The sequence below is a fragment of the Crotalus tigris genome, unplaced genomic scaffold, assembly GCF_016545835.1.
Source record: "Crotalus tigris isolate CLP2741 ecotype Arizona unplaced genomic scaffold, ASM1654583v1 scf7180000024321.1087588, whole genome shotgun sequence".
NCBI lineage: Eukaryota > Metazoa > Chordata > Lepidosauria > Squamata > Viperidae > Crotalus > Crotalus tigris.
This window is the reverse complement of record NW_024100493.1, coordinates 59,524-82,284: the sequence shown is the minus strand read 5'-3', so window position 1 is coordinate 82,284 and position 22,761 is coordinate 59,524. Positions and strand designations below refer to the sequence as shown.

General features: G+C 42.0%; 1 protein-coding gene and 1 long non-coding RNA gene across 4 annotated transcripts in view; one reads left to right on the top strand and one right to left on the bottom strand.

Annotated features, from left to right (window-relative positions):
• SMIM14 (small integral membrane protein 14) overlaps nucleotides 1-17,358 on the top strand; it is a 32,435-nt gene extending 15,077 nt beyond the window's left edge. For all 3 annotated transcript variants that reach the window (XM_039325270.1, XM_039325269.1, XM_039325271.1), the window contains exons 2-5: nucleotides 2,271-2,376; nucleotides 8,888-8,936; nucleotides 13,456-13,604; nucleotides 15,905-17,358. In XM_039325270.1, coding sequence (XP_039181204.1) covers nucleotides 2,302-2,376; nucleotides 8,888-8,936; nucleotides 13,456-13,604; nucleotides 15,905-15,937 — 306 coding nt within the window. In that variant the 5' untranslated portion in view covers nucleotides 2,271-2,301 and the 3' untranslated portion in view covers nucleotides 15,938-17,358. The remainder of the gene's footprint in view (nucleotides 1-2,270; nucleotides 2,377-8,887; nucleotides 8,937-13,455; nucleotides 13,605-15,904) is intronic.
• A 2,213-nt stretch (nucleotides 17,359-19,571) lies between these two features.
• On the bottom strand, nucleotides 19,572-22,356 carry LOC120299937. Its single transcript, XR_005554505.1, has 2 exons — nucleotides 22,299-22,356; nucleotides 19,572-20,903 (listed from the first exon to the last, which is right to left on the bottom strand). It is a non-coding gene; the product is annotated as an uncharacterized LOC120299937 (long non-coding RNA).
• Between the last annotated feature and the right edge of the window lie 405 nt (nucleotides 22,357-22,761).

Below are 22,761 nucleotides of genomic sequence, written 5' to 3'. Positions count from 1 at the left end.
GGGGCGATTCGTTCAAAAAGGTTAAGAACCACTGCTCTAGAAGGCTCGATCCTCACATTACACAAGTACCGGTTGTTCACCTATTTGAATCCCACCACTGGTTTCGTCCCATTTTACGACTTTTCTTGCCACCGTTGTTAAGGGAATCCCTGCAGTTGGGTTATTAAGTAAATATGGCTTCCCCCAAGGACTTCTGCCTGTCAGAGCGTCGCAAAAGGGGGAATCGACGTGACCTCAGGAGGGTGCGACCATCATAAATATGAACCCGTGGCCAAGCGTCCGGATTTTGACCCCGCGACCGCGGGGGATGCTGCAAGGGTCAGATCTGCAAAACGGTCCTAAAGCTGCTTTCTTCAGTGCTGCTCTAACTTCAAGCAGTCGTTAAATGAACGGTTGCAAATCAAGGGCTACCTCGTAATAGCGTTCGGCACAAAATGACTTTTGCAACTTAAGCATTGGCTGGGGAAACTTCGGCGGGTATCACGATCCGTGCGATTAATTATTGCACAATAAAAATGGCCACGTTTTGTATTTACCTTAATGCCTTTGTTTTATACTAGTTAAACAGGTGTGGCAGGAAACGGCCGGTAAAGAGCAAGGATTTGGTTGTTTGTTTGAATCTAAAGTAGGATTTCGAGTCCTTAAATAGCTACATCCTGAAAGTAACGTTGTGTTCTTTTATAGTTTTTAGAAAGGCAAGTGGTTTGCCTGCACTTTTTCTTTTTTTTTAAAAAAAAAAAAAATATTTTCCATTTATCCAACATAATTATACAACAAGATTCACTTTGCAAAATAAAATAAATTCATAATCATAACTATAACCATAGGTGCCGCTTGCTGCAACCACCCTCCCTACTACCTTCCTTACTTCCCTCCTCTTTCTCTCCTCCCCTCACTACTCTCTTCCCCTCCCCTTCTCCTCTTACCATCCTACTTCCTCCCTTCACCTTCTTCCCCTCTCATCCCTCCAAGCAGCACCTCTCTCATAAATTACCCTATCTATATTATCCTATTTATCTACCTATTTACCCACCCACCCACCCATCCTCAACCCCCCCCCTCACTTCCTAGAGCAGAGTACAGGGTTATTAATAACAAAATTAACAATATACAGTAAAAAAGAAAGAAAGAAAGAAAGAAAGAAAGAAAGAAAGAAAGAAAGAAAGAAAGAAAGAAAATCATACTTAGCCCTTAACTCCCCTTAAATTATATCATCATAAACAAATCTCTTATAAAACATTTACTATAAGATTTACTCATAAAATCAATGAAACTTTATAGTCCCATACTTCTTCTGAATATAATCTATCCTTCTTCTCCATATAATAATATATTCTGCACTTTTTCTAATATCTTGTGGGAAACCTTCGTTGCAGGCGTAAAATCAGGCACTGGCTACTCCTTAGCAAACCCCCATGGACAAACTACAGATTACAGGAATAAAATACAGATTTTATTTGCATTTTATTTATTTGTATCCCGGCCTGCTTTGCAGTGGCTAAGCCTAATTCTTTGGAACATCATTCCTTTGGAAATAAGGTTGACTCCCTCCTTCCTTTTATGAAATCCTTGAAGACGTGGTTCTGTCAGTAGGTTTGGGGACCCCAGGTTGATTCCGAGACGATCCAAGGACTTGTATTATTGTATTTTGTCACTGCCATGGGGTGTGGGTTTTGTTGCTGATCTTTAATGCTTTACACCACCCAGACGCACCGTGTGCAAGTGGGGCAGCCAGACAGTTTGGACTGGTGGTTAAGGCACTAGAGACTGTTAGTTGTCCCACTTTAGGCATGAAAGCCAGCTGGGTGACTTTGGGCTAATCACCAGGAGATGGTGATTTCTAGTCCCACCTTAAGCCTGAAGACCAGCTGTGGAATTTTGGGCTAATCACCAGGAGATGGTGAGTTCTAGTCTCTCCTTAAGCCTAAAAATCAGCTGTGTAACTTTGGACTAATCACCAGGAGACAGTGAGTTCTAGTCCCACCTTAAGACTGAAAACCAGCTGAATGACTTTGGCTAATCACCTGGAGACGGTGAGTTCTAGTCTCGCCTTAGCCATGAAAGCCAGCTGGGTGACCTTGGGCCAGTCATTCTCTCCCAGCCCATCCCACCTCACAAGGTGGTGGTCATGGGGGGAAAAAAAATAAGAGAAAGGTGTTTTGGATATGTTTGCGGCCTTGAGTTATTTGTGAAGACAACGCAGGCGGGATGTAAATACACGAACGATTAAAAATAAATAAAAAAACACAGCCACTTTTGTTTCTCTCCAGGGTCCATTAACGCTCCAGGTCCATCCATAACATGGCAGAAGGCGGCTTCGACCCCTGTGAGTGTATTTGCGCGCATGAGCACGCCATGAGGAGGTTGATCGATCTGGTAAGGATAATCAGGGGGACGATGTTCTCGTTCTTTGGAGCTGGCTGCTTTGAAGAGTCTTCAGATCAAATCTACACGTTTTTAAGGACAGGCCCCGCTTGGGTTTCCCACACCACGCAGTAAAATGCAAATGGCAATATGTTCGGGAGACCCCTCCCACCTTCCCACACAGATGAAGGAAAGGAGGGATAGATGGATAAATAGACACCCACCTGCTCTAGTTCTATATACACCTGTGTTTTCCCGAAAATAAGACCAGGTCTTATATTAATTCTTGCTTCAAAAGATGCACTAGAGCAGTGTTTCCCAACCTTGACAATTTTAAGGCATGTGGACTTCAACTCCCAGAATTCTGGGAGTTGAAGTCCACATGCCTTAAAATTGTCAAGGTTGAGAAACACTGCACTAGAGTTTATTTTCCAATTAGGGCTTATATTCGGGAACGTCCATCTGGCTGACGATCTTAACGGGGGCTTATTTTTGGGGTGGGGCTTATATTACGGCCATCCTGAAAATAATAATAATAATAATAATAATAATAATAATAATAATAATAATAATAATAATAATGATGATGATGATGATGATGATGAAGAAGAAGAAAATTGAAGAAAGAGACTAATTCTGGCTGCACAAGACCAAGTCTTAAGGACAAATGCACACAAAGTCAAAATTGAGAAGACAGCAACAGACAGTAAGTGCCGCCTATGCAAAGAAGCTGAAGAAACAGTGGACCACCTGGTAAGCTGCTGCAAGAAGATTGCACAGACTGACTACAAGCAGCGGCATGACAAAGTAGCAACAATGGTGCATTGGAAGATCTGCAAAAAATATCATTTGCCTGTAAGCAAGAACTGGTGGGATCATAAAATAAAGAAAGTCATAGAAAATGAAAAAATTAAACTGCTCTGGGACTTCAGAATTCAAACAGACAAGCACCTGCAACATAACACCCCAGACTTAACAGTTGTCGATAAGAAAGACAAAAATGTCTGGATAGTGGATGTGGCAGTGCCTGGAGACAGCAGAATAGACGAGAAAGAACTGGAGAAGATAACAAAATACAAAGACCTACAAATAGAAATAGAAAGACTGTGGCAAAGGCAAGCAAGGGCAGTACCAATAGTCATAGGCTCCTTGGGTGCAATCCCAAAACAACTGGAGCACCACTTGAACACCATCATCGGCATTGACAAATTCGCCATTAGTCAATTGCAAAAGGCAGCCTTACTAGGAACTGCTTCCATCCTGTGACGATATCTGTAATACCATCAAACATCCACATCTGCCTATCCCAGGTCCTGGGTAAGGACTCGATAGGGAGATAAAATGCCAAATCCAGTCTGAACATCTGGCTGACTGTGCGATGATCCATAGTAATAATAATAATAATCCTCATATCTATACACTGCTTAGCTAGGAGTTTGCATTATAGAAACCATTCCATTTGATCTCCAGAAAAGCAGCCCGGGGTATGACATCCTTTTACACGCCGAGATTAGGAAGGCAAATGTCAGTTGAGACATTTCTGGAAGGTAACAGGGTGCACTGGGCACTACTAAGCAACTACTCCTACCTCCCAAAGTAGGAAACAAGTTTAGGGTGTGAAGAGATTTTTTTTTTCTTTAGGGGAGGAGATTTGAGTCCTCCAGCCTTTTGCAGCTGAGCTGTTCTGCTCCAATGGTCTTAACTAGTTCCTGAAACGTTATATGAAACTTTTGAAAAGTTGAAATGAAACAGTGAGACTTTTCACGTCAGCTGTAGTAGTTACGCTTCGGCGATTAAGGGGATTTCTCCTTTGCTTGCTATAACTATCTCATTCCTACACCTGGGACAATTGTTTGTAAACATCTTCCATCATTTTCAGGAGTTCTAGTATCGTAACAGGTTGGATATGATTTAAAGAAAATCCAGGGGCTGCAATCTCTGTAGCTGGTGTATGCAGAAATGAGGAATGTATTTTTCTTCTGGGATAACTTGCGTATTTTACAGAATAACAGAGTTGGAAGGGACCTTGGAGGTCATCTAGTCCAACCCCCTGCTCAGGCAGGAAACCCTATACCATTTCAGAGAAATGTTGTCCAATCTCTTGTTAAAAACTTCCAGTGTTGGAGCATTCACAACTTCTGGAGGCAAGGAGTTCCACTGGTTATTTGTTCTCACTTGTCAGGAAGTTTCTCCTTAGTTCCAGGTTGCTTCTCTCCTTGCTTAGTTTCCATCCGTTGCTTCTTGTCCAGTCTTGGGGTGCTTTATGGAGGGTCTTCTCAATATTTATGCCCTCTTTCCACATGCTGAAAAAAAAATTACTGGAAGATAGAAATAGGCTTTCATAAATCACACAAAATAATGAAAAACAAAATTGGTAATCTTTGATCATATTAGTATTTTGGGGATAGCAAAGCAAAAGTTCACACAATAGAATGTGGTATTACTGTAGGAGTTATATGTTGTATCTAAGAGCTGTGACAGCCACCAAGAATCCTTGAGATTTAATTTTCCACAAGCACTGATGATGTTACCTAGTCGGGTAATGAAACGTCTGTAAGAAAACAAGCAAGCTCAGAGAGCACCAAGGACCCCTCATTTCAACCCTGAGCTACTAATATTCTCCTTTATTGGTATTTGTTCCCTCCCCCAGCAATTCTCCTGTCTTGTCATCCACAGGCAGACTTTTTATCATTACCTTAATCCACAATTACTCAAGTGACATCAATATAATGAAAAATGGACAGATGGACTTTAAAGATTAAAGAGAGAGAAGACTCAATGTACTTTAGAACATGGGATAATTTCCATCAATGGCTAGAAAAACGAGGCAGAGAGAAAGGAACATGATGTGTAATTTTGAATATATTAACAAAATGAAGGCTGTTGAGTGATTAATTAAGATATTGTTTATGATAATTAACTACATCTATTGTTGTTAGTTACATGCATGTACCCAGACATTATGCTGTTTGCTAAATATTGAAAATGTTATTTGGATAAACCTCAACCCTAACCCAAATCCTAACCCTAATCCCGACCCCATCTTATTCCTAACCCTATAAAAACTAATAAAATCTATATCTGTATATCTATCTATCCATCTATCTATCTCTATCTATCTCTAACTATATATCTCTAACTCTCTCTCTCTCTCTCTCTCTCTCTCTCTCTCTCTCTCTCTCTCTCTCTCTGTGTGTGTGTGTGTGTATGTATGTTTTCTGAGGTTTTCGCAGGTGTTTGTATGTAGGTCTTTGGTTATTTGGGTTTTCTCCCGCGTCAAATTGGAAGTGTCTTGGCGACATTTCGACGAAGTCTCATTCGTCATCTTCAGGCTGGTGTTTTCGGCTTCGTGCTTCTAGGAGCACGAGTTTTGCTCCTAGAAGCACGAAGCCGAAAATACCAGCCTGAAGATGACGAATGAGACTTCGTCGAAACGTCGCCAAGACACTTCCAATTTGACGCAGGAGAAAACCCGAATAACCAAAGACCTACACACACACGTGTGTGTGTGTGTGTGTGTGTGTGTGTGTGTGTGTGTGTATATATATTCAAAAACTAAAACACAGATCACTGAGACTAAAAATTTATTAAAAACTTAGCTTTCATCAGCGTCTGCTAACAGCGTCTGCTGACGAAAACTAAGTTTTTAATAAATTTTTAGTCTCAGTGATCTGTGTTTTAATTTTTGAATATGAATATATATACCTGAGACTTGTATCTTTAAAACCATTTTAGATATCTATCTATCTATCTATCTATCTATCTATCTATCTATCTATCTATCTATCTATCTATCTATCTATCTATCTATCTATCTAATAAAAAACTCTGTATTGTTCTATGGAAATTGCTGGGAAGCTCACACTGTTATTTTTATTTTTCCCAGCACAAAACGAGTATGTGTTCCTTGTTCATTTCCTAAAGTTATTGTATCAAACTATTCTTAGATCCAGATTTGAGATTCCTACACACGAGTGGCTTCACGCTGGCAGTCTCTTGGGTAGCTGTTACTGTACATTACCATGCAGCTAGTCCTCAGGTTAGGACCACAGTGGAGCCCAAAATTTCCGTTGTTAAGTGGGACATTTGTTAAGTGAGTTTTGCCTCATTTTACGACCTTCCTTGCCACGGTTGTTATGTGAATCACTGCAGTCCCCCTTGACTTTGCTTGTCAGAGGATCACAAAAGGGGATCAACACAACCCCGGGGGAACACTGCCACCGTCACAAATGCGAGTCAATGGCCAAGCGTCTGAATTTTGATCACGTGACCATGGGGGGTATGCTGCAAACAGTTGTAAGTGTGAAAAACGGTTCTAGGTCACTTTGGTGCCGTTGTAACTTTGAACGGTCACTAAATGAATTGTTGTAAGTTGTATGTGCCTCAAGGATGACCCAAGTCCACCAGGGGGAGCCCCTGAGCTGAAATCCTGCTTACCAGTTTGTTATTTCAACTTTGCAACCGATTTTTTTTTTTTTTTTCAAGGTGATATTCCTTACCTTGATGGAGTTGGCTTGGTGGCCTAGGGGTGCCGCTCTCGCCTCACAATCTGGAGGCCGCGAGTTCAATCCTCGCTAGAGGCAGATATTTCTCTCTCTCTGGGTGCAAAGAGTCATTGTCTGCAGCCGAATTCCCGCCAGTAAATGCTCGGCTCCAATCTGTGACGCCCTAACCCCACCCTGAAGCAAGAGATTGCATAGTCTTTGACAGAAAAAAGCAAAAAATTTCTTACCCTTCAGGACAATCTGTTTTCAATCTCTGCTATCCTAAACTTCAACATTCTTGGATATTCTCCAAACATAAGAACGCAAGTACATAAATGATTCTGAGCGGTAGAATTCCAAATACGCCAAGTTTTTCCTCTGGAAAGGATATCTTTTACACTAAGATGCTATTTAAAAAAAAAAAGTCCCTTCATGAGGTTTACTAAGGACTTTTCCAAGTGCTGCTCTTTCAAAAGACGGGCCCACCGTCTCCGATCTTAATATATAGTCGCCGTGTCTTGCCTTGATTTAATGTCGGCTGGCTAATTCCGTTGTTAAGTGAGACACAATTGGGATTCTGCCTGACGGTCATGATGATGGCATTAAGAATCAAGAGTGTAATAAATGAAAGCAGCTCTCTAAGAGAGTTTGCTAACGCAGCCATATGGCTTTCCATCAGCTTAAATTTATGTTAATATTGCCCTCTTCGGTTTAAAACAGTGGTTCTCAACCTTTTTAATGCCGCGACGCCCAACCGGTCGTAAGTCGAGGACTACTCAACCAGTCATAAGTCAAGGACTACTCAACTGGTGCAGCCCCGTTTGCAGATTGGGACTTTTGGCAGGCTCAGCAGGGCAGAGACAGCCTGGACAATTCCTATTGGCTTTTGAAAGCCAATAGAATAAAAGGGAGTAGCACAGCTAAGGAAAAGGGGGAAAAATGGCGGACTGCTTTGTTTGGTGACCCCTGTGAAATGGTCGTTCGACCCCAAATGGGGTCCCGACCCACAGGTTGAGAACCACTGGTTTAAAAGCAAAAAACACACACATACAGTAAGGTAGAAGTCTGTTTATGGACTCATTAGAAGCAATAAAAAGTCAGGTTCCATTCCTAGGGATATAATACCATTTCAGACAAATGGCTGTCCAGTCTCTTCTTAAAAACCTCCAGCGCTTCTGGAGGCAGGTTGTTCCACAGGTTAATTGTTCTAACTGCCAGGAAGTTTCTCCTTAGTTCTAGGTTGCTTCTCTCCTTGATTAGTTTCCATGCATTGCTTCTTGTCCTGCCTTCAATTTGATCGTATTTTATCTATCTACATCTTAAATTGCCGTATTTGATTCTAGTTTCATTTTAAAAATGAATTTTATCCCAATTTCATTTTAAATTGTATTTTATTTCTATTTCATTCTAAATTATATTTTAACCCATTCCATTCTGAATTGTTTTTACTGCATTTTAGTATAACGTGTGTTTGGAACGCTGCACCTTGATATAATGGCCCACGGGCTAATCAGTAAAGATTATTATTATTATGAGTACTGTAAAGCAATCCAGGGTTTGGGGGGCAGGTCCCAAGAAATGAGTATGCTGTGTATAGGTCCTATTTTGCTCTAGAACAGAATCAGTGTCAAGAGTTTTAGGAAACACATATAATGATAGCATCATTTAGTGTTCCTAAAATTTCCAATTATATATAGTAATAAACTTGCATAGTTACAGAGAGCAATTTATGGTAGCGTTGAACTTTATTGGCCAATGTCAGATTTTCTCCGAAATTTTTTATTGGCTCTGCTGTGAATAGTGAGAAATTCTGATGAATATCTACATTTCTGTAGATATTCCTACAGTTCGTAGGAACGTAGGGAATAAGATGCACAAGCCACATTTTGCCACAGAGCAGGCGATTATGACCGGTGGCAGAGATGGATTTCTTATAAACGACATTTAATTCTCCAGGGTATTTTAATCTTTGGAGATTGTCCAGCAAGCTTCAGACCTGGTAAAATCTAATTAAACTCGTGTCCTTGTCTTCATTTCAGTTACGGCAATCTCAGTCCTATTGCACGGATACAGAATGTCTTCAGGAACGTAAGTAATTGGAGGGCGAGAATATTTACTAGGAATAGACGGTTACAATGTGAAACATGATGATTGAAGAACAAATACATTACACTAGCCCAGTGGTTCTCAACCTGTGGGTCGGGACCCCATTTCACGGGGGTCGCCAAACAACGCAGTCCACCATTTTTTTCCCCGTTTCCTTAGTTGTGCTACTCTCTTTTATTCCATTGGCTTTTGAAAGCCAATAGAATAGACTCTCTTGAATAGAGTCTAATTCTATTGGCTTTCAAAAGCCAATAGGAATTGTCCAGGCTGTCTCTGCCCTGCTGAGCCCACCAAAAGTCCCATTCTGCAAATGGTGCTGCACCAGTTGAGTAGTCCTCGACTTACGACCGGTTGGGGGGTCGCGGCATTAAAAAGGTTGAGAACCACTGCACTAGCCAGTGTAAGCCAAAATAACTTAATCTGCACACACCACCTTCTGTCTTGCCTTTGTTCTGATTAACACAGGCATCTCTTATTAGTTATGATTAATCTGAACTGGGGGGGGGGGAAATACCTTGACGTTTTTAGCATGAAAACAGCATCTTAATCAAAGATTTTGAAACTGGATTTGTTTCCTGGTTGGTCCCAAGACATCACAACCGTTACCGGCTGGTAATATAACCAGAATAATCACTTATGATTATTGTAGTAATAGAATTGGAGACTGTGCTAATTGTGGCCACAATTATAAGATGTTATACAGTGGTTGCCAGAATAAATTTTCATAAAATTTGGTAATTTGGTTATACAAGGTGCTAAGTGTGCTAATACGTTATAATAAAGTAAGATTAACAAATGATGGCCCAGGTCATCTGTTAGTTGTTTGCCTCTGACTCATCCTTCTGTAATTCTTTTGCTTCCTGATGGATGTTTTCATGATGGAAAAGTTGTGGAGGAAGTAAGTGAATTGTGGTCCAGCTGAAGTCAGTATGATGTCTCTTCTGCTATTACAAATAAATGAGTCAGGTCTGAAAATCTTAGCCTGCCACAGAAGTTAACACATTCAGATCTCTGTGTGTGTGTGTCTCTTTCTCTCTCTGCCTCCCTCCCCCCCTCTCTCTGTCTACGCCTCTGTCTATCTCTATCTCTCTCTGTCTGTCTATGCCTCTCTCTCTCTCTCTCTGTCTATCTATGCCTCTATCTCTGTCTATCTCTATCTCTGTCTGTCTATCTATGCCTCTATCTCTGTCTATCTCTATCTCTGTCTGTCTATCTATGCCTCTATCTCTGTCTCTCTCTGTCTATCTATGCCTCTATCTCTATCTTTCTTTCTCTCTCTCTCTCTCTCTCTCTGCCTCTATCTCTATCTATGCCTCTCTCTCTCTCTCTCTCTCTCTCTGTCTATCTATGCCTCTATCTCTATCTTTCTTTCTCTCTCTCTCTCTCTCTCTCTCTCTGCCTCTATCTCTATCTATGCCTCTCTCTCTGTCTCTCTCTCTCTGTCTATGCCTCTATCTCTGTCTGTCTCTGTCTCTCTCTCTGTCTATCTATGCCTCTATCTGTCTATATCTCTTTCGCGCTCTCTCTCTCTGCCTCTATCTATGCCTCTATCTCTATCTATCTATGCCTCTCTCTTTCTCTCTGTCTCTCTATCTCTGTCTATCTATGCCTTTATATTTTTCTCTCCCTCTCTCTCTCCCTCTCCCTCTCTCTCTCTCTATGCCTCTATCTATATCTATGCCTCTCTCTCTCTCTCTCTCTATCTCTGTCTATCTCTATCTGTGTCTATCTATGCCTCTATCTTTCTCTCTCTCTCTCTCTCTGCCTCTATCTCTATCTATGCCTCTCTCTCTCTCTGTCTATGCCTCTATCTCTGTCTGTCTCTCTATCTATGCATCTATAGTTCGCTCTCTCTCTCTCTCTCCCCCCCCCCTCTCTCTCTCTGTGTAATGAATTTTTGCTTCCAGACAGTCCCAATAGCAATTGTGAGAAAAGCATACCATGTGCTAGAAGTAATAGTGGAGTGGCAACTCCTGAATTGTTCATATTCCAACCTATTTCCCCCCCCCCCAAAAAAAATTGGAAACTCTTATCATACCAAGAGGTGTAAAGAATGCGGGGAGACATTCCAGAGTGGGACTGATACAGAAAACAGATGTATTAGATGTATGTGATACAAAATTTAGGCCTTTAAATAAAACTTGATAGTCGGGAAAGCTACGCCCAGATACCTGATTTTTTTTTTTTTTTTTTTTTAGTTCCATAAACTAATGCACTCTCCTCCTGTAAGGTCCGACACATCAGAAATCAGAACAATGTACTCTAGACATGTGAACAGTAATGATAATTATTCTTTATTTTGTTGACACATATACATGCATTCCTATTTCTGCATGAGATGTTTAGCATATTTAAGAGCTGCTATTCAAATACTGTTCTTTCCTGCTATCTTTCTTTTTCTTTCTTTCCTTCCTTCCTTCCTTCCTTCCTTCCTTCCTTCCTTCCTTCCTTATGATGCATGCTACAAACTAATATCTTTGCTTTCTTTCTATTTTCTTTCTTTCCTTTTTTCTTTCTTTTTTATGATGCATGCTACAAACTAATTTCTTTCTTTCATTCATTTATTTATTTATTTCATGACGCATGCCACAAAGTAATACCCTTTCTTTTTCTTTCTCTCTTTCTTTCTTTCATGCCACATGCCACAAAGTAATACCTTTTCCTTCCCTCCCTCCCTCCCTCCCTCCCTCCCTCCCTCCCTCCCTCCCTCCCTCTCCCTCCTTCTTTCTTTCTTTCTTTCTTTCTTTGTTTCTTTCTTTCTTTCTTTCTTTCTTTCTTTCTTTCTTTCTTTCATGGCAATACCACAACCTAATACCTTTGCTCGGTAAAGCTGAAAGCCTCATTCATACGTTTGACAAATGGTCTTTTCATTAAAGAGAGCTGTCATTCAGGATGTGCCTGGCTTGGAACATGCAAATAGCTTTGAGGTCTGCTGTTGACTTTTTGCATTCAGAAAGAAGCCTTGGATGCTTAAACTTTTGGCACCCAGTTTTGTTTTCTGTGTATATTTCATTTCTGGTATTCATTTTTGGGGGGGGGGCTGCATTGCTTAGCCAGAAGTCTTGGCGATTTCTAAGGAGGTAGTTTTCAGTATCCCATTTCTGTGACCAATAATTGACAAAGCAGTCTTATCATACGCTTTTGTATGATGGCTTATATTTTGTTTAATAATATAGCAGCATCAGCACATTTGTGGACTACGGAAGAGAACATTGCTTTATCCAGTCTCTTTTGATAAATCCTCACTTCAATTATAAACTAGTATTTATTTTAGTGCTACATATGGCAATCTCTTCCAGCAGTAATTTTTTAAATACCATCAATCTAACTAAATTAAAGGTTGTTTTTTTTTTTTTAAGAAAGGTAGCATAGTTGCAATTTTAATCAATTTAATAGATTAAATTTGGTTGATCGGTGGGGGGGAAAGTTGTGATGAAGATTTAAAAATAAGTTGCCTTGCTTTTAAGCCCCGTTTAGGATCCTTACGGTAAGATAAATAATAATAAAAAAATAATGGTAACCTTTCTTTTATTTGGACATGCATCCACCAGCCAAAAATACAATCTGTGGCTGCTAATTTGGAATGCCATGATGAACGGTCGGGCGTGATGCTGGAATTAAGGAAAAGCCGTGTTGTTTATGCATTCAGATAAGATGTCCTATTGACAAGCTAGCTCAGCTTTGCCCAAGTCAACCTCATCACTTCCAGCACCTCGTTGGGATTGCAACTATAATTTACAGCAGCGGTTCTCCACCTGTGGGTCGGGACTCCATTTGGGGTCGAGCGACCATTTCACGGGGGTCGCCAAACAACGCAGTCCGCCATTTTTCCCCCCTTTTCCTTAGCTGTGCTACTCCCTTTTATTCTATGGGCTTTTGAAAGCCAATAGAATAGACTCTCTTGAATAGAGTCTAATTCTATTGGCTTTCAAAAGCCCATAGGAATTGTCCAGGCTGTCTCTGCCCTGCTGAGCCCGCCAAAAGTCCCATTCCGCAAACGGGGCTGCACCAGTTGAGTAGTCCTCGACTTACGACCGGTTGAGTAGTCCTCGGCTTACGACCGGTTGGGGGGGGGGTCACGGCATTAAAAAAGTTGAGAACCACTGATTTACAGTTGGGGAAGATGGAGCTAGCAGAAGGAAGGTATGGAAGCCAGAGTTTGCTAGATGGGATTGTAGGTCCTTTGAGATTTATAGATGCTCAGTTGAAAGTCAGCCAAGGTGAAGTGGAAAAGACGCCCAAAGAACGATTCATCATCTCAGTCTGAGTTTGGATTGTGACTAAGATTCAGTTACTGTGTTCCTCCCAACCAGCTTCCTATGTGCTATGAATCCTGGCAGCAGAATCCTCAAGGGATGGGTTGGGGTCCTATCTGTTCCTTTCGTCGTGAAGAATAAGTCAGAGCTACGTCAGGATCCTGTTTCCTTGCTGACAAATTTGTTGACGTGTCCGAAGTTAATTCTGCCTTCTCTTTCTTTCGTGTGCTCGTGTTTTTTTCTAGTGCCGGGACCGAATCCCTCTGCTGACAATGACTTTGGTGTCACCATGATGATGGTGGGCTGGCTGGTTCTAGCACTGGTTTTGTTCTTGATGAGACCCACCAGCTTAAGGAGATCGATTACTGCTGAAAAGCCCTCTCGCCCGCATAGCGTGAGTCTGTTCCCGCGAGGCATTTATTTTCTTCGGCTGGGTAACGCAGAGCGGGAAGGAAATGTATAATACAGGGGTGTCAAACTCAATTTCACTGAGGGCCACATCAGCATTGCGGTTGCCCTCGGGGAGGCGGGGGTGTGTGGCCAGAGTGGGTGCAGCCTTCTGGGTGGGGATGGATGGAGTGGGTGTGGCGTATTGGGTGGGCATGGCCAGTTCTACATCGTTCACGTCAAGGGGGCCTGTGGGGGCCTGGGCAGGAGTGGGACAGATCTGAGGGTCTCTGGTGAAGGGGGGTGGGACCGGAGCAAGCGCCAAGGCATGGTCCATTTCTTCATTCCTCACAAAGGGTGACCCCTCCCCAGCACGCACCCAGGGAGCGGGGGCGACACGGCACGGGCTGGTTCCTCGCTGTTTCCGGACGGCCTTGTGGAGCTAAGACTGAATGCGTTTCAGCATAGATGGCCACCACAAAATTGTACCTTGGCTCCCGGCTGGCCTGGGCCAGGGCCAAGGCAGCGGGGGCCATTCCCTCACTGTTTCCAGGATGGCTTCGCGGGCCACATGAAACCACTTCGCGGGCCGCATCCGGTCCCCGGGCCTTGTGTTTGACATGTCTAGTATAATACAAGGCGAAAACTATAATCCGCTCGTCCTGTGTTAGCTTTGTGCGGCACTGTTTCAGTAGGACTATTTTTCTAGGATGTCGCAATATTGCATTGCTGTTTGGTAAAATCATTCGAGTTAGACCACATTAGACAATTTTTGTCCCCGGGGCTTGTGGAGAATAATGAGGATTCACACCCAGGGCTTGCAAGAAAACAGAGAGGGCTGTTTGAATACTCCTTTGAGCCTTTATTGGCGATAACCTGGTTAACAGATAAGGCTAGGATTCTAAATGGCATTGCTTTCGTTCTCTTGAAAGCTCCTTGCTAGCCACTTTGGTTTCTCAGATTTACCCCCTCCCTCCAATCTAAACAGCTCTTCATTTTCCCTTCCTCTTTTAGCTTTTAACAGTTTCCTTGTTTTCTTTGACTGTGTTCTTCGCTGCTTTTTCTCCGTCTGCACACCCCATACAATCTGTCTCGTCTCCCTTTGGGCAGCAATCATTCTGCGTGCATCTTCTTTCATACTTCCCATTAGTGTAACTCCACCTACTTCTTTGGCACTAATAAGATTCTTTTCCTTTTGTTCCAGGTAGCCTCTACATCCTGTTTTGTTTTGTTGACTTTCTAGTTCAGGGGTAGGCAACCTTGGCTCTTTTGTGACTGGTGGACTTCAACTCCCAGAATTCCTGAGCCAGCCATGCTGAGGGGAAAGGGAGAGGTTTCCAAACTGAGCCAAGCTGGCTCAGGAATTCTGGGAGTTGAAGTCGACAACTCATGAAGGGACCATAGTTCCCCCATGCTGGCTCAGGAATTCTGGGAGTTGAAGTCCACAAGTCATGAAGGGGTCACAGTTCCCCCATGCTGGCTCAGGAATTCTGTAAGTTGAAGTCCACAAGTCATAAAAGGACCAAGTTTGAAGACCCCTAGTCCAGGGGTAGGCGACCTTGGCTCTTTTATGCCTGATGGACTTCAACTCCCAGAATTCCTGAGCCAGCATGGGGGAACTATGGCCCCCTCATGACTCATGGACTTCAACTCCCAGAATTCCTGAGCCAGCCACGCTGAGGGGAAAGGGAGAGGTTTCCAAGCTGAGCCAGGCTGGCTCAGGAATTCTGGGAATTGAAGTCCACCAGTCATAAAAGAGCCAAGGTGGCCTACCCCTGACCTAGTTCAACCTCGGCAAATTTAATTCTTGTAATTTCAACTTCCAGAATTCCCCAGCCAGCCTGATTGGCTGGGAAATTCTGTGGGTTGATGTCCACAGATCTTAAAGTTGCCATGATTGAACAGCCCTGTTCTAGTTATTCACTGTGAGAGAAATCATATCTTATTTTCTTCATACAGTGATTGTTTTCTTGTCTCAATTTTTCTCTTCCTTCTTCTGTCTGGCTCTTCCTTGTACGTTTATTACAAAGCTCATCTCTCTGCAGTACCCCAAAATGGCTTGTTTTACATTTAGAATCCCTCATTGCCCCCTTTCAACTTTCTTTCAGTGCTTCTCTCCTTTTAGATGTGTATTCCTCCCTGTGCCACCCATCTCTATGAATAGACCTATTCTTAAACCACACATTTAAGACTCTGAGTTCTAATCTAATTAAAAAATTTGTAAAGATGTATGAGGATCTTTTTAAGTGGACAACATCTCCTCTTTTGCAAAATCCAGAGACTTCTAATTCCGTTCTTCACACACAGGGACAAGATCCACCGGCTCCAGCCGTCGACTGAGATTTCCTGAAAAAGCTTAACAAGTTTAATCTTCAATGACCAAAAGAAAGAACGTGATCACAGCATTCCTTATCCTTGTACAGTAGGGTTCTGTTCTGTACATATACAATATCCATTTTCTTTTTCTATTTCTTAAATGACATTTAAACGGATTAACTTCACGTGGTGGGGAAGCGTCAGTGTTTTAGCGATGAGTGTTGCGCTTCTGTCCCCTGCAATATTTAAAGAAAAAAAAGTTAAATCTCTCTATTGATAATCGGTTGAACCTGTTCAGACTAGTGGGTTTTCTTTTTTCCTATCTATTTAGAGATTAAAAATTACAGTACACTCCTCTGCGATCTTTGTACACCCATTTTCTGGGAAAATTCCCGCAAACGTTTCCACCGTGTCTATTTTCAAAAAGTTCACATATTCCACAGCCTTCTCCAATTAGTGCCTTTCGCGTATGCTGACTATTGTGTCATATTCCTAGCTGGCAGAGTCAGCAATGTAGATGACATCAGAGTATGAAAGCTGACGTAAACTAGTTATAGTTTTATCTAGGAGCCATTTTATAGGGAGAGGGAGAAGAGCGAGAGAGAGAGAAGGAAGGAAGGAAGGAAGATAACAAATAAAAATTTACATTTAAAACTAGTACCACCCTTACACAATGATTTTCCCCGTGGACTTGGATTGGAACAAACCTCAAGTTAAAAAAAAAAGAATCACAGCATAATACATGCCAATCAACACATCAGTAGGACGGTCTCCTTCACTGCAACTGTTTAAAAGCTCCTGCGGTCAAAACGAAGTTCTGGATTGCATTAGATTAACATGTTTTACGTGTTATTCAATTGCTGATGGAACATCGACACAACCAAACCCTTGGCAGCACGAGGCCACAGCACAGTCCGTGAGTTGGCACTCCACGAACGGGGTGCCAAAACTGCAAATTTTGAGTAGTCTGCCTGTTAGAAAGGAGAAGCAAAATTGGCACGTTAAGCTTCTACGAAGCTGAACGTGTCGATGTTATCCCTTTTCTTTTCCTGAAAACAATCCCAACCAGGGATTGGCAACTTTTAAGACTTAGGAACTTCAGCTCTCAGAATTCCTGGCTGAGGAATTCTGGCAGCTGAACTCTACAGGTCGTTGAAATCCACAAAGATAACTTCATGTCTTCCAGTTGTAAAAAGGACATCTCACTCACGCAGTACGGTAAATTACAGAGTTAAGCAGCTACTGTGTCAACCTTTTTAAGACCAGTTTTTAAAATCAAACATTGAATTTATTCTATGTGCCTAGGCTAAGACTTAACTTGTGCAGGTGACATTTTGGTCCAGTATTTTCCAAATCTGTGGATTAGTGTACACCGAGCTTTGCAGAGAAATTTCGTGCTGAAAACAGTGCCAATTGCCAGCGGTTCACCTGTTTTAAAAAAAAAACGCGTGAGCGATTGCCATTTTTAAAATTAAATGTTCTGTGTGTAACCGATCATCTCAGCAACATAGGGTCTCTCCAAAATACAGGGAACAAACATTTAACCCCTCCTTGTGAGCATATTTGTGATTTTGGGAAGGGAGTGTATAGGGTTGGGGTTTTTTTGTTGGTTTTTTTTTTTGCAAATATCTTCTACAAATAGAATAGGGGTCTTCCAACTTGGCCCTTTGATGACTTTTGGACTTCAACTCCCAGAATTCCTCAGCCAGGCACCTGAAATAGAAGTTCCAACAATTAAAGTTATCTACTGCACCATGAAGCAACCGAAGGGCATCAATAACAGTCTGGCTCTACAGAATCACCTACAGATCCATGTTTTTGGGTGCTGAGCCATTTTTAAAATGTTTCAAGTTTGGTTATTCACGCTAACCGGGATGCCAGCCAGTTAACAAAATCCCCTCTTTCCAGAGAAGTTCAAAATGACAGTGCCCCTATTTGTAGCCTTAAACTTGGTTCAAACTATAATTCTGTTCCTTCAGAACACGTGAGGTGGACAATGGCTTGACGGCCGACGCTGTCATTTGCCTTCTTCAAACTGGCCTTTCGATGTCCAACAGCGATGGAAGCTGAAGCCTTGTGAACATTTTACATTCTTGCACATTAAGTCAGATAGATAGATAACCTTTATTGTCATTCCCCCCCCCCTTTGGGCACAACGGCACGCATTAAAAATGAAATTTTGCCTTCCTGCTGTATTTTTTTTTTTTTAATCCTTGAATTACTATCAAGGACAATGCAAGGGGGGGTTTGACCTTTTGTGTGAATGCAGTTCCAGTGTCTAAAGTTGGGCGAATGTTCTGCATTTTAAGCAGCTTCAGAACATTCCTGCCGCCAAACACCGAGCTTTAGTCTGCTGATAGTAACCGCTGAGTAAAGCATGCATAACATTGCATCTTTAAATTCCAGGAGGGATTCTGCCTGTTTTTCCTTGACCGTTTTCAAAAACGCACAAGAGCTTTCTCCAACCTGGCCAAATTCATTTTAACAAGGGCTTTTTATTTATTGGGCCTTTATTTTTATTTTTTTTTAAAAAAAGAGTCCTCCATATAGTCGTTAGAGAAGCCTTAACATTTCAATCTCTTTTGCTGGATCCAAATAATGTAGGAGGGTGGACTTGGACGTCATGGCTTCGCATTCATCTCTAGCCCCAGAAATTCACTGGTGACTTTGGACTTAACCTATCCCACCAAGGTGTAGCTGTGTAGCAAACAGACCTCTGTGTGTTACCGTTAATTCTTAGAGGAGAGCTATGAGACCAGTCTTAACAAATATAATGAGGTGGTTGAACATCACTTTTCCATTTCATTCCATCCCCCTCTCAAAAATATTGTAGGGAAACTACCTAAAGGTAGTGAGTTCTTAATAATAGTAATAATAATAAAGTTGGAAGGGCTCTTGGAGGTCATCTAGTCCATCCCCCTGCTCAGGGAGGAAACCCTAGACCATTTCAGACAAATGGCTGTCCAGTCTTTTCTTTAAAACTTCCAGTGTTGGAGCATCCACAGCATCTGGAGGCAGGTTGTTCCACTGGTTAATTGTTCTGTCAGGAAGTTTCTCCTTAGTTCCAAGTTGCTTCTCTCCTTGATGAGTTTCCATCCGTTGCTTCTTGTCCTGCCTTCAGGCGCTTTGGAGAAGATCTTGACTCCCTCTTCTTTGGGGCAGCCCCTGAGATATTGAAATACTGCTATCATGTCCCCCCTGTTGAGATATAAATTACAGGCAGGTAGAATTTGCTATCGGAGTTACTTTTGAACTCCCATGAATCCAATTACTGGATTTGAAGGATGGAAAATACATTTGAACCAATCCTGTAACTAAAGCTAGTTCATTAATCTGCTACCTGGTTAATACAAGGATTAAGGACATAGGCTTCAAACATTTCTTCCGTTTTTACACGTCTCAGGAAGCTTGGTAACAGATCCTTCCATTGATAACTTGGTCAATTCATTTCAAGCAAGGAATCTACCCTTTGTGTTAACATCAACTGTGGCCACAAATTGGTCTGTCCCAACATTTGTTCATAAAATGCCCCTTTTTGGGTTTCGGAGATCCATTCTTTTGCCGTGGAGTAACATTTAAAGAATTCTGGGAATTGTTCTAAGAATTGTAATGCTGTATTTGGGGGGATTTTACGATTCCTCTTAAAATAGCGTTTGAGAACCTTTCTATATTTTTTTTAAATGAAAAAAAAAAAACTTTTTAAGTTTGTTCATCTTTACCAACGTTATGAAATGCCCCTTTTTAAGGGGCAGAACAGCTTTAAATTAATATGAAGCAGTTATGAGTCTTGGAGCTGAATGGCAATAGCCTAGTTTTATTTCATTCTCGAGAATAATTTGCAGGACTGCTGATAATAAACTTTTGGACAGAGAGAAACTGAAGAAGCAAGATATATGCATTAATATTATACAGCTTGTTCCTTAGCAACTATAGGCCAATTAGTGCAGTCTCCTTTTAAAGCAGAGAGTAATTCAAACCAAAATCTCTTAGTAGGAATCCTTGGTGCCATTTTATGAAACAGGACCATGAAACAGAGCACCAAAATCATCGGTTTTGCATTAAAGGTTTACTACAGGACAAGGTAAATGTACAGCACATGCATCAGTCTATTGATACCTCTTATTTTTTTCTACTTTAAATGTGCAAGCTAGACATAACGTGGAAGAGTACGATGACTATTTTCAAGATTTTAAAAAGCTGGTTTATGGGATGATGGTAGGATTAGCAGCATTTAGGAACCATTCTTGCCAGCCAGCTCTTCAGGGGGGAAAAAACGGAAGGGATTTTAATTGTGAAAATACTGTGCAGAAAAGGTTTAGAAATTCTTTTTCTGGCATTGCAGCTTTTATAAAACCCCAGCCACTGACACCAATTAAACTTAAAAAAAAAAAAAAAACACCTCCTGGAAGATCCTAAAGATAGTTTTTATACTTAGTGAATTTCTACAGCGTTTATAAAGTTTAGGGGTCAGAATTGACATTTCACGTGCACACATAAACTTGCATCAGCTCTTTATGCCTTAGTTTAGAAGAATTCTCCTAGGCAAAAAGATTGATAACACTGTGATGGGTTTTCGTGGTTTCAATTGTCTGAATTTTAACACAAAGATCTGTGCCATGTAATAATCCTTTAGTACAAAATCTGCTGTGAAATAAAGGGCTTGTTCTATGCACTTTTTTTAAAATCTGTCTCGATACATAGAACCACTAATAAACTTCTCAAAGTCTGGATTTTGTATTTCTCTTGTTATTTTCTCAGGGTGGGGGGGAATACCGGCTTTCTTTGCTAACAGCTTCACTCCAAAATAACATCTGCTATCTCCACATGTAGCATTTCCTGAGCCACGTGTGGTTTTTGCAGTGACTTCAGTGTTTATTGAGAGTCAACGGTTGCATGTGTGCATTGTGTTCAGTGGATGCACACTCAAGACGGTGATTTTAAATCGGTAAGTTCCCTTCTGAAATTCTAATTAAAAGTGCCCTGCACTGTTCTACAGGGAGGAAGGATAGCGTTATTTACGTGCTGTCCAGAAGCCTATGGATCAGTGGTTCTCAACCTGTGGGTCGGGACCCCATTTGGGGTCGAACGACCATTTCACGGGGGTCGCCAAACAACGCAGTCCGCCATTTTTCCCCCTTTTTCCTTAGCTGTGCTACTCTCTTGAATAGAGTCTAATTCTATTGGCTTTCAAAAGCCAATAGGAATTGTCCAGGCTGTCTCTGCCCTGCTGAGCCCGCCAAAAGTCCCATTCTGCAAACGGTGCTGCACCAGTGGAGTAGTCCTCGACTTACAACCGGTTGAGTAGTCCTCGACTTATGACCGGTTGGGGGTCGCAGCATTAAAAAGGTTGAGAACCACTGCTATGGATAAACCGAAGGAGTCCCTCTTGGATAAGAAGGGGTCTGACATTGGCGATTTTTTTTTTCAAATTTTATTTATAATAGAGTTAAAAACAAACAAACATTGGATTTAACGTGACATTCCAGTATATACATTCTAATCAGCTTATTCCACTTTTTACAATCAATTCTTCATCTCTACATATACATCTAAGTTTTATATCCAATACTTATTCTAAAATAACATACATTTCTATCTTAACCTTCATCTTTAATCCCGACCGTCCTCTTCAAGTTCCTCCAGCGGTAAAATTTATCCCAGGTTTCATAATAAACTGATCCACATTTGCCTTTTAATATCCTTGTAAGCCTGTCCATTTCCGCACATGCTAATATTTTATGCATTAATTCTTCCTCTGTGGGAATTTCCTTGCTCTTCCATTTTTGCGCAAAAGCAAGCCTAGCTGCAGTCAGGATATGTAGCAGCAGGTCGATTGTTCCCTTGTCGTATTTTTCTGTCGTTATTCCGACATCGGCAATTTTAAAAGTGGTGGGCGTCAGTTCCCAGAATTCCCCAGCTCGCCACGAGTCTCCCAACGAATTCGCTGCTGAACGTTCTGCAAAAGCATCTTTCATGCAGTAGCGAATAACCAATCGATCAATCAGTCAGTCCTCTATTCCCAATGCTGTGACTTGGGTTTTTGCCCCGAGCAGGAGCTCAAATCTTTTGGCCTAACTGCCCCTTCCAGCTCTCCGATTTTCTGATAGCAACCGGGCTCAGAATTTTAAGGGAGAGAAAATAAGAGGGAACACCACAAACTCATGCCATGACTCCACGCCCTGGAGAGTTTGCATCTACCGCAGTGGTTCTCAACCTTTCTAATGCCACGACCCCATAATACAGTTCCCCATGTTGTGGTGACCCCCAACCACTTATACATCACCGGGTGCCAGGGGCGTGGCCAAAGAAAAGGGGAAAAAATGGCGGACAGCCTTGTTTGGCGACCCCCGTGAAATGGTCGTTCGACCCCAAATGGGGTCCCGACCCACAGGTTGAGAACCACTGATCTACCGGATGCAATCTTGTTCCAGTCTGACTCTGTAGCTGCTAGTTGGCTTGAGTTTTGGGTAGATTAATACCCTGCTCAAGGGGGGGGGGGCAGGGGATGGGGTGGAAAGGCAGAAAGCCCAGACAGAACCCCCCCCCCACACACACATACACACCTTGGCCTGCCAGGCTTCTGCCCTTTTCTCCCCTCACTCATCGAGACCCTTCCTTCCTCCTTTCCTCCCTTTTCTCTCCTCCCTCCCTCTTCTTCCTTTTCTCTCCCTTGTCTCCTCCCTCTCTTTTCCTCCCTCCCTTTCTCTCCTTTTCTTCCCTCCTTCCTCCCTTTTCTCCTTCCTTCCTTTTCTCTCCCTCCTCTCCTCCCTCCCTCCCTTTCTCTCCTTTTCCTTCCTCCCTTTTCTCTTTTCTCTCCTCCCTCCCACCCTCCCTTTCTCTCCTTTCTT